Below are 16,927 nucleotides of genomic sequence, written 5' to 3'. Positions count from 1 at the left end.
GGCAGGCCTGGTAGTTACAAAACCACTGTATGAATTAGGACAGAATGATGCTTGTCTCTCTCTCTGTTGGCTTCCACGGGATCAGAAACTGCTGTTAGCTGGAATGCATCGAAATCTGGCTATCTTTGATCTTAGGAACACAAGCCAAAAAATATTTGTGAACACCAAGGCTGTCCAAGGAGTGACTGTTGATCCCTATTTCCATGATCGTGTTGCTTCCTTCTATGAAGGTCAGGTTGCCATATGGGATTTAAGAAAGTTTGAAAAGCCTGTTTTGACCCTGACAGAACAACCAAAACCCTTAACAAAAGTTGCATGGTGTCCAACAAGGACTGGACTGTTAGCTACTTTAACAAGGGATAGTAACATCATTAGACTGTATGACATGCAGCATACTCCCACCCCTATTGGAGATGAAACTGAGCCAACAATAATTGAGAGAAGTGTCCAACCATGTGAAAATTACATTGCTTCATTTGCCTGGCATCCCACAAGTCAGAACCGAATGGTAGTAGTGACTCCCAACAGGACTATGTCCGACTTCACCGTTTTTGAAAGAATTTCTCTTGCGTGGAGCCCAGTGACATCCTTAATGTGGGCTTGCGGACGACATTTGTATGAGTGTACAGAAGAGGGAAAGGCTAGCTCCTTGGAAAAAGACATAGCAACCAAAATGCGCCTCAGAGCTCTCTCAAGGTATGGTCTTGATACTGAACAGGTTTGGAGAAATCACCTCCTAGCTGGAAATGAAGATCCTCAGCTGAAGTCCCTTTGGTACACTCTGCATTATATCCTTTATTTTATTGTAGTTTTTGTCCTAAGGAAGTAATATACCTTTATATGTAAACCACTTATATAAAATGCATTAAAATCTTTAAATACAATGCAACATCCTGTAAATATTTTGTATATGTTAACAGGATGTGACTTCAATTTTTTAAAAACATTTTTTGTGAAAAATTAAGCTTCCTATACATGAAAATACTTATGAAGCAGTATACTGAAGATATGGATCAAAAACTTACAGGAAACAAAGGTCCCTTAGTTTACACTGGCATTAAATCAATTGTGAAGTCATCTTTGGGTAAGAATGTTCTAACTTTACTAAGTATTGTTGTACTATGTTTGCAGAGTGATGCACTCATGAATTTGTCTTTGGCAATTGTTCAAAGAGACTATTCAAAAATACAAAAACAAAGTATTTCTGTTTGTGTTTTAATAATGTAAGTTAACAGGAATTTCCAGAGTTTTCAGTGTTCTTGGAAAGTCAGTAATTGTAGAAGCATAGTATCCTCAGAACCAAATCTTTGAACTGTTTCAAACATTTGAGTTTTGACTATGGTGCTAAGAATTCTTGCTCCCTGCATATTATACTTTTTTGCATAATATTTTATTCCCTACAGAATATTATATTTTTCAAAGCTCCACATCAGGGTGTGGTTCTAGAAAGGTGACTTTGCTGTTGTCACTGCTGTTGTATTAAGTACATTTGTAACTACATTTAAATAAGCTGACCTGTTCTGAAGTGGTGATCAGCCCTGAGTCATCACATTCTACCTCTCATGCTTGCTGAAATCTTTCTTAGTATAATTTATTATTTGAATACTTCTTTCTCTCTTCAATATATGTCTTGTTAATAACTATGCTTCTTGGAGCAGAAAATGAGTCTTCAGTGGTGGGAAAGCTTCTGACACATTGATGCTGACTGAGAGCTGGTAGAGCAGGTGCTTGATGGTGTATTATATACTTTCAGTTTGAACATACTGAGAATTCCTGTCAAATGTAACAAGTGGTAGAAAAAAGAAAAAAGACTGAGAAATATGTGTTAAGCTTAGGTGCATAATTTTTAGTAGATCAAAATAATTCTGTGCATGCTGCTCCTTGCATGGAGTTGTAAGCTATGTTAAAGTACTAAAATGCAATACTCAGCTTTTGTACCTTGCTTTGTGATTGAAATCAAAGCCTTGTGTTGTGATTGCAATTGAAATTGTGATTTAAGCATCATTTAACTTATTTCCCATTTCTAGGAACAACAGAGAACCTCAGGCACAGCAGGAGTGGATCTGATAGACAGGCAGATATTATTCAGTATCTGAGTGAAGAGAGATCTTTGGCTTTGCAGCTCTGTGGGTGGATAAAGAAGGGAACAGACTTAGATGTGGAACCTTTCCTAAATTCATTGGAACAGGAGGGAGACTGGGAGCGAGCTGCTGCTGTAGCACTTTTCAACTTGGACATACGGCGAGCAATACAAATTCTGAATAAAGGGGCTTCCTCAGGAAAAGGTGTGTATTGTGTTTAGTTTTTTATCTTGGCACTATATCACATTAGTAGATTTTTTCTGTTAACAGAATTGTGGAAGATAGTATGGAAGAGATGCCTGTTATGTTGTAAAATTGTTACTTGAAACACTGGTATTGGAGCTTGACAAATCCTGCTATTTCACTCATCTGACTACCATATGCCATACTGTCTATTTAAAATGGATCGTGTGTTTCAGAATTTCCTTCCTGATAAAAGCCTCTGAAAGATTTATGTTCTGAACTAGTGGGATTCTTTTTGCTTTAATGGAACTGCTGGGGGAAAGAATGTCTGTCTGTGCTTTCCACAGGGAGGGGTCAGAGTGGAGACGTGCTATTTTCAAATTGAAGAATAAAATTGAACTTTCTGGCAGAATGAATATTTAGATTTAATAGTTTTTCTGTTTTTAGGAAACTTCTTGGCTTGAAACTTTTGTATAAAATTCTCCAGCTAGGTCTGTTAAACAATGACTGGATATACAATCCTGCCTTTTCACTTCTTGTGGATATAAATTATGATAATGACAATCTTTTGTGATAGCTATTTCAAAATACCACAAGTAGTGTGGTGATGTTTAAAGAGGCTGTCATGCATGTAGATGCTGACTTACCTGAACAAAGGCATTTAAAGCAGAAGCTACTATACGTGGTAGTGTATGCACATTAATTTAGGTAGTGTTAATTCTACTGCATTTTATGTTGAATCCTGACAAAACATTGTGTTTCAAATGGATGCTTTCATTTACAGTTTTAACTGGAGCTTTTTTAAGTTCTTAACTTGAATAATATTCTTTCACTTTTCATAAATCAGGTGATCTGAACCTTAATGTTGTAGCAATGGCTCTGTCAGGCTACACAGATGAGAAGAACTCACTTTGGAGAGAAATGTGCAGTACTCTGAGACTGCAGTTGAACAATCCCTACTTGTGTGCTATGTTTGCTTTCCTGACGAGTGAGTCTGGTTCATATGATGGTGTTTTGGTGAGTAAATTTCTGTGTTAGATTAAAATTTCTTTATGCAATAGGAGCCTGTAGATACATGCACTTATGTAGGGGGAGTCCTATATACTCCAAGAATTAATCGAATATAAACCTATTCTTTTATCCTAGTGCTGGCATATAGCATATCTGTCTGCAGAAGAGACATCTCATATTAGTGAATAAGTCATGCATGAGCAGCCAAAATATAGATTAGAGTTAAAACATTTTTAGAGGAATTTTATTTTTAGCATGGAGTTATTAAGCCTCTAGAAATACATTATCAAAGTAATGTAAGCAGTGGAAAGAAATTAAAGCAATTAATAGTGGAATTGCAAAAAGCAGACTAAATGCAGGGGAGTTTGCAGAACTTTCATCAAGCTACATTTGCAATGAAGTGTATTTTATTTTCCCTTGCTTACTTGTTAAAATAATTTCATTTTGTTGAAAGAGTAAATAGAGTAGTTCCAGAGCTTCTGGAAGTGATACAGAAATGCCATTTAAAGGGCAAACAAAATCTTTAATCATGAGATACTTTGAGCCTTTGGAGGAGTTAATGTACTTGATTCCTGGTTAGAGATCAGTAGAAATACCTGATTCAGTAGGAATTATTTAGCCTAGGAGAAGACTCCTGTAGTGCAGCAGAGTAATTGGCCCAAAGCTGTTGAAAGTGAAGTTGTCATAATTTGATGCTCTTAGGGTAATGAAAAACAAAAATGGCTAGAATCCCAGAGGAGAGAAACCTGAATCTTTTTTTTTTCTTTCTTTCTTTCTGCCTGTCTTTGAGAGAGAGTATTGTTGTTCTCTGGATGTTGGGTAGTACTTTTATAGATTTTTTTTTAATTGATGAACTGGCAATTCACATGTGATAAGGTGCTGTTTGTTTGGGTTTAATTTTAATTTTCCCTTCAGTGAGACCTGTTGATGTCTGCATGAAAGATTTTGCCAAGCACATCCTGTTTTGGCAGTCACAATTTCTAATCTGAGAACATCAGGGAAAAATACAGGCATAGCTAAGTGTGAGAATTGATATAGAGAAGTATTTTTTTTCTGCAGTGTCACATCTAGTAAAATGAATAAAAAGCAGGAATACTTATACACTGCTGGACCCCAAGTGCTAATATACTTCTGGGAAATTAATTCTGGATGTTTAGTTTTTGTTTGCTTAGGGTGTTTTGTTTGCTTTGTTAACTTTTGTTTGCAATTTAAGGAAGGAATGAGTGGTTAGGCTAGTTATTATGTAAATACAGTAAGTGGAACTTGGTTTGTTTTTCTTCTGACTGTGACTTGATGGGACACCTGGCTATACATGCTGGAAGCACTAAGTCCTCTACAGGACTTGCAAAGTTTATTTTTGTAGAGTTTCACATGTAGGATATGTTGTACCAGACTTTCTGGGTAGATTGTTCCCATATCTGCGGTTTTCCTCTGATATCTGTGTCTGAGTACAAACAAGTAAGCTGATATTTAGAGTTAGCCTTCTCCAGATGTCACATTTTCTTTGTACACAATCAATTTCATTGTATTAGTTACGCAGTAGTGCAAGTGTTCTGGTTTTTATATTGTGTTGGAAAATGGAAACATGTATTTGATGTCAGTAATTCCCATTTTTCTCTCTGAAGTATGAAAATAATGTAGCTGTACGAGACAGAGTGGCATTTGCTTGCAAGTTCCTTAATGATGCTCAGGTAAGTTTGTGATTGCACTTTTAAACAAACTTTTAAACTGGGCTTTATCCAGTGGCAGAAGAAACTGGGGTGGAGGGGTGAACAGTGGAAATAATGAGTCATGAGTGATTTATTTTTTCTTATCACAGTAGTATATAAGGTATGGTATCATCTGGTTTTTAGTTTGTACTTCCAGGTTAATTTTAGATTCTGTTTTTGGTTGGTTTGGGGGCTTCATTGGTTTTGTGGTTTTGGAGGTTTTTGTGAGTATTCATTACATGGTAGTTCAAATGCAGTTGCATTAACTGTACACCTGTTTTACTGGAGAGTATTTCTATTTCTTCAGTATTTATTTCCAGGTGTTAATGTTCTCTCAAGTTATGGTTTGGTTTTGCAGCAGAAATGTTCTATTTTAAATTCACCAAAGTATTCTAAGAATACATAACCTCTCTCCTTGCATTTTCTATCAGGAAGCCTAAAGTTTGTTTATAAATACTTGATTTCATGCAGTTTCATATGATAAAGTAATTTAACTTTTCCTGCATAACATCCAGCAAGCAATGCATTCTGTTAGCTGCAGATGCTGTTTTTACATGTATTTATATATTTCTTCATATATATTTTTTTATAGCTCAACAGGTTTATTGAAAAGCTGACAAATGAAATGAAGGAGGCTGGGAATTTGGAGGGAATACTGTTAACAGGGCTAACAAAAGATGGAGTTGACTTGATGGAAAGTTATGTTGACCGAACTGGAGATGTCCAGACAGCAAGCTATTGCATGCTACAGGTTAGTGTTTCATTCCAAAATAAATTTTATGGAGGAAAACTAAACGTAGTTTCTTTATCTTATGAACTAAAAAGTATTTTCTGTATTAAATTGGGACAATTGGTTCTTTGGTTATTTTTGTGGAGTCATCTGAAAAACTCATTGTTAACTGGTAAGTGTGTCTTCACACTCTCTGGTTGAGGTAGCTTGAGGAGATAGGGGAAAGAGACAAAAGAAAATTGTAATCCTTTTCACAGCTGAACTGGGAATACCCATTTATCTGCTTATTGCTGATGTGTTTCCTGACATTTTCAGGAATTTTTTTTTTGTTTTTGCTTTCAGGATTTTGGTAGGGAACAAAAATAAGGTTTTTTGTTTGCTTGTAGGCTTTGAGTTTGTTTTTTTTAAATAATGGATTTACCTTGGCCCTTACACAGTAGCAGCTATTGCCAGCAGTGTATTTAACTGCATATGCAGTCATGACAGATTGTGAAGCATGACAGAAGTTTGAAATCCTTCATCTCACAGACATGAGTTCTTAGGAGGACGTAGCAGCACAAGTATTTTCAACCAGAGAGAAACTGAAGAAAACATTTATCAAACTCACATTACAATTTCACAGAAAATTCATCTTTTTTCAGGATAAATGGCACTGTATTATTTCTTATATCTTGTAGTACACTTTGTAAAGGCTTTTGAAAAAGTGAGTAATGTGTATTTTGTGCCTTTAATGTGTCTCTGACATTTTTTCCTGCCTACTTTAGGGTTCTCCATCAGATGTACTTAAGGATGAAAGGGTTCAGTACTGGATTGAGAACTACAGGAATCTTCTAGATGCCTGGAGGTTTTGGCATAAACGTGCAGAATTTGATATTCATAGGAGTAAGCTGGATCCCAGCTCAAAGCCTTTAGCCCAGGTAAATATAAATCCTGTATGAAATATGACCAGTTCAGAAAGGAACGTGGCATGGTACTTCTGTAAAAAAACCCTTGCTAGTTATATTTTGGTTTTCATGAGGAGTTATGTGCAAAAGAAAGACTTCAGCTTAGCCTGTCCTAAAAAAAGGAGGTGTCAGTTTTTTTTCAAATAACAGGTCTTTCAAAAACTGTAACCTATCAACACTTTTCTTCTGGAGAAACTGGGAACTCATTTGATTTTTTTTCTCTCACATGCTGAAAAATGAAATCAGAGATGTATCACCCTGAATTCTGTGTCAGAGTGAGACTGATGCTGAAACCATGGAACTAGTTCAAATTGCTTTTGTTTTAATTGAAAAAACTTCAAAGCTGTTTTGAAGCCCTTGAACCTGAAACTAAAGTGAACAGCAGCAACTTTCATTATCAGTTCTGAACGTACACTGACCTAAAAACTAACGCCCTGCCCAAGTGCTATCTTCTTAACATCTGGTGGCAGTTTCAGCCAGCATGGTCTTACCATGGCACCGTTTACTCTCTCATGTCTGCTAAGTATGTTCATTATGAGCTTTAGGGCCTGAGAGTTTCTGAGGAAAGCTGGTTTTGAATTCATTTATCAGTCATAGCTGTTTAAGCAGAGTTGTTCCAAGTGGGAGGGAGTTGAGTTTACTGCTCCTTCCGTATGTTGTTTAAGATAAATAGCCCTAAAGAATTTGAAATATGTGCTCCTTGGTGTCAAGTCACAACTTGTGACACAAGGGATGTAGATAAATAATATTAGGATAATCCTTATATTGAGGATTGTAGTGTGAGTCATCTGACTATAACAGAGACACTAAACTTTATATAGTAAGTAGAATAAACCTAATTTCTTCTATTACTGAAGATACAGCTTTTATTATAATACCTTAAATAATATCTTTCAAAGTTTTAGCAACTGTACATGTTTCTATGTGCTTTTGAAGTTAGTGAGCATCATTAAGGTCTACTGCTCAGGGCAGGGCTGTGTGCCTTATCTATAAGCCAAGATGTTAAGAACTCCTTCACAAGTATCCTTGGCTTTCCAGAGCACTCTCTAGAATGTCTGGTAAATAAATGTTAATTACCTTGAATGGATTCACTCACAGGTGTAGCAAAAGTGGAACCAAACCAAAAAATTAACGGGCATTTGTTCTCTTTAGGTGTTTGTGAGTTGCAATTTCTGTGGAAAATCAATCTCTTACAGCTGCTCAGCTATTCCTCACCAGGGGCGAGGTTTTAGCCAATATGGAGTCAGCGGTTCACCCACCAAGTCCAAAGTTACGAGCTGTCCTGGTTGCCGTAAGCCCCTTCCCCGCTGTGCACTTTGCCTGATTAATATGGGAACACCAGTTTCCAGCTGTCCAGGTATGACACAAAGGGTTTTAGTTCAGCTGCAGTACTAGTTGGAGGCCAAATTAGCATTTCCTATTGAAAGATCTTCTGTTGCACTTCTTTTTTCTATTTGTGCTTATACTGTCAATATTCATACTCAGCCATAATTGAGAACTTGTTTACATCCCATCTAATTTTGGGATGAAACCTTTGTTTCAATTCTTAATGGTCAGACAGTATGCATAATAACTTGTTTCTCACAGTTTTCCATGAGATTGTCAGTCAAATTCCATGGTTAGACAGATATAAAGATCCAAGTATTGTGAGGATCAGTATTGTGAGCTTTACCACTGAAAGAAATGGGGAGTGTGTTTTCTTGTGATCAATTGTAGGCATGCTACATAAATCATTGAATGTAAATTAATTAATTTTTAGCTGGAAGAGGAAGAGATGTGTGGTGTACTTTCTGTTACTAAGTATGAAAGAAAGCATGCTGTCAGAGCTAAGAGGTATTATGACTGGAATTGTTTGGTTGTAAATGCCTTTGGCTTGGCATTATATAATGCCTAAATGAAAAGGATTTTGTCCATATTTTTAAGTCAGTCTATTACAGAGCCACGAGCAGCTGTACAGTTGTCGTTTTTATTTACCTCTTCTCATTCTTTCACTGATCTTTGTTATGTATTGAACTTTTTCCAATTCGTAACGTAGATTTTGTTGATATTTTTTATAAAGCAGAAGATTTCATGTGCAGCAGAACAGGCCCATAATTCAATGGATTATAAATCAATCAATAAGGCATAAATCACCATTGAACGAGATTCTGTCTGTAAAACTTGTTTAATAGAGTAGTTTAGCATATCTATAAGATAAGATAAGCAACAGTTTAGCAGTCTAATTCTTTTTTGGCACTCTTCCAGCTCTTAATATTTTTACTGACTTCTATTTTAAAATCACAATGCTTTTTCATATAATGTTCCTTATTTCAAAATAATTTTAATGGTGTTTCTGGGACTGAAATGTAAATGAAGTGTAATGATTTACAGCCATATTTGTGGGGGTGGGTTTGCCTCTGGACAGGAGGATCCAAGTCAGATGAAAAAGTGGATCTTAGCAAAGACAAGAAGTTAGCCCAGTTCAACAACTGGTTTACTTGGTGTCACAACTGTAGGCATGGTGGACATGCTGGACATATGCTGAGCTGGTTCAGGTAAGTTGATGTTAAAATTTTGTTATTTCACATATGTGTTCTGCACTGAGTAGACCATGTCTCCTTCCTTGTATTTATCATTATAAAATTTAAATAATAAAACTGAACTGTGATGCTGAGTTTTTCTGAGATGCTATAGCTCTGCACATAGTAAAATGTATAATTGCAAAATTATTTTACCTGCTTTTTTTTTTTTGGCTGTTGCTATTTAGGGACCATACTGAGTGCCCAGTTTCTGCCTGCTCTTGTAAGTGTATGCAGCTGGATACAACAGGGAATCTTGTCCCAGCAGAGACTGTCCAGGCATAAATACTGTTAGAAAATGTGTGGCTCTCTAATGGATGTCCATCATAGTCCAAGCAGATATTTTAGAGAAAGGTAATTTGTGACTTACTGTGAAAAAATAAATTGGTATCAAAGTAGTAAAATGATGTGTGTATGACTGTGCTTGGTAGAAACAGGTATTCCTGAAGTGAGCCTATAGGTACAGTGCATGGCCCTTATTCAGAGGACTGAAGAAAAGCACTCCTGGAATTGTGGACTCTTTGAATTTGCTAAAATACAAAGAAGACCTTTATTTAAAAAGTTTTCAGGATAATGCTGATTGGTCCCAAAGCTGACTTTATATGCTGTGAAAGCAGACCTTCAAAATAAACACTTGAAAAGAAGATGGCAAAGTAATGCTGTGGATACTCTGTTCATTGTTTGATCACTGTCTTGTATGCAAATGTTTGTTTGCTTCCTTGTAAGTTTATTCGAAATGCCACTGCTAACTGCCTTCTAAACATTTTTATTTTAAAGAAAAATCCTTTTCTTTCTGTTCCCAGGTTTTGTTGATAGTAAAGCAATGTCTTTACAATTCAAGTTCTTACTTAACTAGGCTATATATCTAGCTGATGCAGATTTTAATGCTGAAGAATTTGGGGGTTTTCTCTCCTAGTGATGTCTGTATCTTAGAGAAGAGCTCCCTGTGAAGTCATGTGACTGTTTCAGTGCAGAGTGCAGGTAAACTATAGGAGGTTGTATCTGATAAATTTTTAACTTAGTACTGTGAAGATCTGAAATCTCAAGGACTGGAGACTTGTAAATATGTAAGTTTTAAACTACGTGCTGTTTTGACTACAAAAATATTTGAAGACTTTGAGATAATCAGCATTTCCCTGTACTTCTGAAATATATTGGGAAGTGTGGAATCAACCTGTATAAATCTTACTTCTGGTTACTAGTGGACACCCATCTGCTCCCAGTTTTGAGTAATTGATCAGAGTACTTCTCGATGTGTTACCAGCTGGAATTAAGATTATTAACTTGAGAGAACATCAATGATATTTTGCTAATACTGTGCTAGGAGCTAATTGGTATTGTTGTCCTTGACTTTGTAGGCAACATTCACACAAATTAGGGAAAAAAACAAACCTGTTTTAAGGTATGTGATAATAACATCAGTTTACTTGGTGTGTGTTTATTTACAGTATATGAGTTACTCAACACTTGTGTGCTATGAAATACTAAATGGAATGCTAGCAATAAACTGGTACTGTTTGCCAGGACTGTGAAAATTGGTGTTTCAAAGAGAATATATTGTAATATACCACTAGTTCTATGTGCTCTAGTGTAGTTTCAAGAAGATAAAATATGGAAATGTACAAGATGTACATGTACTGTGGATGTACAAGATTACATTCAGAACTTTGGGTTATATTTTCTGAGTTAGCATTAATGTTGTAACACATCTGCTACATTTATTTTGATCTAAAATTGGCAAAGATAATTTTTTAAGTTAAAAATCTAAGAGGTACTTGATATTTCTAGGCATGGGAGAGCAGTTCCTTTGTTTTTCTTTTTAGAATATTTATTTCTCATTCCAGTATTTTTGCACACTTCACATTGCTGTTGAAGAGCTCTTCAAAATGTTCTCCATATATAAATGTAAACTGGGGCTTACTGTATGATACCCTATTTATATAAATACAGGCAATAAAGGTTTTGGTTTATGTAAATGAGGATTGGTAAGTGTCAAGAGTTTGTTTTTTATTCTTGTGTAGTAACATTTAATAAATTTCCCTGATAATTTCCATGTTGAGGTGAATGCAACTACCAACATACAGTGTCTCATTTTCTCATGTAAAGAAAATTAATCTGTAAGGCTTTCACCTCGACTATAACTGTGTGTCAAATTCTATCACTAAGTTAAATTACATGCTCACTTTAATACTTATATCTTTGCAGTGTTTTGGATTATGAATGTGTATATTCTGGCACTATGGGTTTTGGTTGTTGCAATTAGTAATCAGGCTTTCAGGTCAGTAGTTACACAATTTGTAAAATTTACAAAGCTAAAGTTCTTGTTTTTTAATTATGAGTTTTTTCTTGTTTTGTTTTTAAATTAATAAATTGTCACTTTTGGGGTGATTTCTTGTTTTCTAACAAAAATACAGCTACACCCATTTTATTAGCTGCAGTTATCTTTTTGTTTACTGTTCCCTGGTAAATCTCAGCTCAACTCTGCTGAAGGTGTTCTTGCATGCTAAAATGTTGTGATCTTTTGGCTCATGCTGATTACATTCCATTGTTGTAATTTTGATAGATGTTCTAGCCTTGCAGCCCCTCCTTGATTAAGCACAAGCACTTTATCATCACACAGGCTCCTGCTCATGAGCACCACATGAGCTGTGCACATGTCCATGTCCAAGCCAGGACAACAGAGCAGGCAAACAGGGTCAGCCAAGAGCCCAGCAAAAAGGTACCAAGTCTCAGAAATAAGTCATGAATGTAGTGGCAGTAGTCCTCTTCCAAATAGCATGAACTTCTAGAATTCTGCTCCAGTTACAGCATTCACTTCCTATGCCCCTTCTCCTCTGCCAGGTTCCCACCATGCACCAGCCTCTTGTCCTTGCAAAGAAGTCACCAACTCCTCTTCATGCCTTCCATTACTGGCTTTGGTGACATCCCTGTCTGATGTTTCTGATTCAGTGGCACTGGTGCCTCCTCTTTGGTCAGTGTCCCAGGAAACCCCTACTTCCCATTTTATTATCTATGGGGGCTGGCAGTTTCTCACCTTTCATTGTGTGTGGTGCCTGGGGCCCTGCTAACCATCAGGCCTAGCTGGCATGGTTGTGTCTTTCCCTTGGTATTTAAAGCAGCTGGCAGTTTTCAACATGGCAATGTAGGAAATTATGCTGATTAATGCATATATGACCTGAGCACTACTCTAGTACCAAGAATGTTTTCCAGTTCCTTGCATTGCTCTGTGATTTGTACAGCCATGAAGCCAGGGTAGGCCATTTATTCACACAGACTGATGGTCTGTAGAGAAGCAGACAAATGAAAAGCATGTAAAGGAAACTTTTAGTGTGTACAGCTTGCCCAGCCACCTTTCACTGCTGCAGGACAACGAGGAGAGTCTTGACTGACAAAGGGAAACCAGCATTTCCCACTTGGTGTGTTCAAACTCCCTCACCAGACCTCACACCCAGGCTGGTCTCTGAAGTGCTAAAGCCATCTAGTGGCAGGCTGCGCCCCTGGGCACGGGTGCTCTGGGTAACTGTACATAACATTTTACAGAGTATATGTACACACACAAAACACCAACTTTCTAAAGCAGAATAGAACAATATGGTTTAAAATGCTAGGAAAACATGCGTGCTGTTATTAAGAATGACATTTGATTCTACTGAGCACTTAAATAATGCGATGATAGACAAAGCCACATGTGGTATCGTGCCACATGGACCTTGTGTTGTTTGCTGTAGGAGACTGCTTCCTACTTCCTATTGGGAAGGAGAAGACCTCCTCCCCAGTCAGAGTAACTGTGTATCTGTAACAGAGTATCCATCTTCTAGGTGGGGAGGAAGAAAAAATAGATCCTCTGTTAACTTGCTCATCCCTCCAGTTTGTAGTGAGTTCAAAGTGTCAGTTTTTGAAACATATTCCTTGACTAGAAAAAGAGATGTCTATAAATAAGCACAAAGCTATCAGTCTTATTAAGGCACTAAATCTAACTACTAAAGCTGAAACCTGTTTGTACAAAAGTTCAAAGAACATGGCTATAGTTTATTTAAAATACTTTGAAATACTTTATTAATTCCCAGAGAATATTTCCAAAGTTCAATTTTACTTTAAATGTGTTACCTCAAGTGATGCAAAAATTTTGCTAAGTGTTGTAAATAGCCTGGATAGTAACAAAACTGGGGACTGTTGGAAGTTCCTATGGTTAGTCACCATGACAAGGTGGCTGAATCCTGGTACTGCTGCTTAGACTCCAAGCAAGAATGAAGGCTGTGATGCGACTTCGCCTGTGCTTGAAGTCCCCAAGCCTAATTCTACATCTCCCAAGTGTTTAGCATCATGCAAAGGCAAGAACCTTGCACTCCACTTTGTTAAATTTAACTGTATCAGGTCAAATAGAACCGGAGTCGCCACATATCACTGAAAATAGCACTCTAACATTTAATGCTGACACAAATGGCTAAATGCAGTGAATCTTTTTATTGGTAAAGAGACCATTTCCAAGATGCAAAATACCCCTTCCATACAATAAATTTCTATCAAAGCAAATTAAATCAAAAATCTTTATATTGAAACCCCCCCCAATTTTTCCATACGAGTTTCCTGTAACGTATCCTAGAACCTCTACCAACTAGAAAAGGATGCTTACAAAATTTCAGTTTCTGACAAGTCTAATCTTGCAGGAGAATGCTCCTCATAGATGCAAAAGGGTTAAATATATACAGTGAGTGAGACATTCACATTTGTTTTCCTTGCTGAATAAATACATTTTCAAAGAAAATACTCTTCATAGGCAACACTTAGCACATGTAACAGTGTCTTTTCAGTATATCTGTTGAAAATAAATGCAACTGTTACCATGCTGTCAGGCAAGAAACCACAGTACTGTTGTCTCCTCTGAAGATCTGAATATATGCTAATAAAGATCAAGTGTTCCTCCCAGTACCAAATGGGTAGTATTCAGGGAATTCATGAATAATTTTTAGTGCTTCATTGTAGAGTTCCAGATCTGAAAAAGGGCAAAGAAAATGGTTATAATGCATAAATTCAATTCCCCACAAGTCACTGACAACATTCAAGCACTGCTTCTTTTAAAGCAGTACTGCTGAGTGATCCCAGTCTCCCTCAAGCTCCTGTTTTCCCAAGGCAGCAACACTCATTGCTTGTTTTCTGGAGGGTTCCTTGTTGGCTTGTTTTCTGGAGGGTTACTTTTAGGCCTGCTAGCTGCACAACCACACAAGGTCCAGGGCAAGGTGAGAACCATGTGGTGAGGAGTGGGAGAACAGTGAGGCCACAACAATGATCTAGATGGCTCTAGCATTGAGTCACTTCCTACAGTTTAACTGTAAACCACTGTATTGGGTACAGAATTTCTCTCATGACACTTTTCTACACCCTGTTCCTTATCTGGCAGCTTGAAGAAAGACCTTGTCTGTAAAAAAAAAGGTAACTAGGCTTTCCCTTCTTATTTACTGAAGATGAGTTCAGAACTCAAATAAATTTGCCATAATGTATATTCTTACTTACCAAATGAACTTTTATCTTCTCTGAACTGGACATATGATGCACACATGATGGTTGCCTGATTTGTTACTCTTCCCACCACTTCAATAACTCCTGAAATCTCCTCATCCAGCTAGAAAACACACCAAAGATGAAGTCAGTAACACTAAATAGCTGCTGTCTTTACTGCACAGCTAGGAACTCTCCACAGCTGATGGTTTGTTCATGACAGATTCTGTTCCATGTCAAACAATACAGTAGTACTGGACAGCCTGGTCACCCTCCCCCCAAAAACCCCACAAAAACCTTGATCCACTTAGAGATTTATTTACAGGTTTTGTAATAGCCAATTCAATACCACAAAAAATAGATATGAAGACGCATCAGAGGAAAGATACTGGTTCATAAGTATATAAAATTGTGTCATTTAATCACTGAACAGAGACTAATCTAGGACACACAGAGAGAAAAATTCTGATTTTAATGCACTGCATTCAAACCTGTGTCAATTGTAGAACTCTGTAAGAGTGTAAGATACCTCTGTAAGGAGGTGTCACACACTCCAGAGAGCAGTTCCAGTGTTCTACATTCAGAAGGCATATCTGTAAATCATTTCTTAAGTAATCTGTCACTAAGTGTTCAGAATACAAAGATACTGTCACTAATAAGCCTTTGGTTGAACAAAGGAAAAAAAGGCTAAAAATTATATCTTATGCCAAAATAATACAGCTTGAATGTTTTCTTTGTTTTTTAAGATACAAATTTTAACAGTGCAGTACCATTTTGGTAATGCTCTTCCAATATCTAAGTCTTTTTTTTTACTTTCTAGTAAGTCTTCTGGAATAATTCCCTCCCCATAATTTTGGAGTCCTCTGTTTAAAGAGGGAACTGTACATGCACAAACAGTGAAACATATTTAAAGAGAAAAAAGTTAAAAAGCATTTTGATTAGCACATCTATTGGTTTCCCACTGACACTGGGTGAACTGGAAAGATGAACGTGGCCCTGTTTTTTTTGCACACACCAGTTTCTCCCAAGGCAGTGGAACACAGACTGAAGTACCCAGCACTACAGCTTTGCATTTACAGAGTTCAACCACTTACACTGTTAGAGAAAGTATTATAAAATCATTGGTCAGATGCTAACTTCTGAATTTTTAACAACCCAAGGCAGGAAATGTTTTCACAAACTCAAGAAAAAGGTAAGAGACATTTTGTTGCAGTTTGACATCAGCAATTTTCACATTTATAAGACAAAACTCTGCCAGATTAAACTGGATTTTTCATTAACAGGGACAGACTCTTGTCTTGAAAGACTGAGAGAGTACCATATGCAATTATTTCCCGTGGAAATGGCAAGGTTTCTCAGCATTTAACAACTCATTCAGAGAAAAATATGTAAATATACACATGTGCTGAGTCAAGCTGGAGCATTTGCCATCACAATTAAAATAATTCTTTAATTACAACATTTCTTGTTGGAAAAAACATAGAGGAGAATGCCAAATTATTATTACTTCAGTGGTAGGTGATAAGAAAAGAGGCAGTACTTTTGTTCAGTAGTTCTAATTATATCTTATACCCATTGCATTCATTGCTTGGGGTTTTTTAAGAATGAATGCTTCAAGCTAACTATGGAGTTTACTGAAACACTTTGACAAGTGTTCTAAGAGGATGGAGCAATGTTAACTCAAAAAACTCTTGAAAACACCATGTTCTTTTTGATTATAGAAGCTATAAGAAAATAGGAAGAAAGACTGATATTAAAATAAAACTAATAAACGAAGTAATAGAGTAAGACAAAACAGCCAGACAGGGATGTGTCTGACAAAGAATGAGTTGTCTCTTAGCACTACTTGAAAATTGATCAAGACCAAGGCAGCTCATGGGTAAGAAGACTGACTACAGGTTAGCTGAAACATGCAAGAAAGACGGGCAATGAAATACAGGTGGAATAACTCAAAACACTCAAAACATGGAAGGCATGTCCGGGTTTCAGAATAGACAAAACCTCCGGAATCCCCAAGAAGCGGCATCAAGTATTTCCAAAGCACTCCTTAACTTACAGGCTCGCTCAGCTCCACAGTCGTGTGCTTTCCGAGTCCATCCGTAAGCACGACGAGCTTCCCGCTAGAATGAATCTACAAAAGAACATTTACGTCTAGAAAAAAGGCCTGTGCGCTCCAAAGGCGGCCGGGAGCGCCACAGCCTTGGCCGGCCCAGCC

The 16,927-nt window shown here is 37.0% G+C and overlaps 2 protein-coding genes across 2 annotated transcripts in view; one reads left to right on the top strand and one right to left on the bottom strand.

Moving 5' to 3' along the window:
• Nucleotides 1-11,198, top strand: part of MIOS (meiosis regulator for oocyte development) — an 11,754-nt gene extending 556 nt beyond the window's left edge. Inside the window, 10 exon segments of the mRNA XM_005418564.3 lie at nt 1-788; nt 986-1,084; nt 2,028-2,285; nt 3,112-3,281; nt 4,901-4,966; nt 5,577-5,735; nt 6,479-6,631; nt 7,811-8,015; nt 9,063-9,192; nt 9,405-11,198. The exon segment at nt 1-788 is cut by the window's left edge and continues 21 nt beyond it. Of these exon segments, the coding sequence (XP_005418621.2) occupies nt 1-788; nt 986-1,084; nt 2,028-2,285; nt 3,112-3,281; nt 4,901-4,966; nt 5,577-5,735; nt 6,479-6,631; nt 7,811-8,015; nt 9,063-9,192; nt 9,405-9,501 (2,125 nt within the window). The 3' untranslated portion in view covers nt 9,502-11,198.
• Nucleotides 11,199-13,249: 2,051 nt separating this feature from the next.
• Nucleotides 13,250-16,927, bottom strand: part of RPA3 (replication protein A3) — a 5,076-nt gene continuing 1,398 nt past the window's right edge. Inside the window, exons 3-5 of the mRNA XM_005418624.1 lie at nt 16,769-16,843; nt 14,728-14,836; nt 13,250-14,209 (exon numbers count right to left, since the gene is read on the bottom strand). Coding sequence (XP_005418681.1) covers nt 14,127-14,209; nt 14,728-14,836; nt 16,769-16,843 — 267 coding nt within the window. The 3' untranslated portion in view covers nt 13,250-14,126. The remainder of the gene's footprint in view (nt 14,210-14,727; nt 14,837-16,768; nt 16,844-16,927) is intronic.

Source organism: Geospiza fortis, unplaced genomic scaffold (genome assembly GCF_000277835.1).
Source record: "Geospiza fortis unplaced genomic scaffold, GeoFor_1.0 scaffold138, whole genome shotgun sequence".
NCBI classification, from domain to species: domain Eukaryota; kingdom Metazoa; phylum Chordata; class Aves; order Passeriformes; family Thraupidae; genus Geospiza; species Geospiza fortis.
Note: the sequence above shows the minus strand (reverse complement) of the source record. Positions and strands in the feature narration are given on the sequence as shown.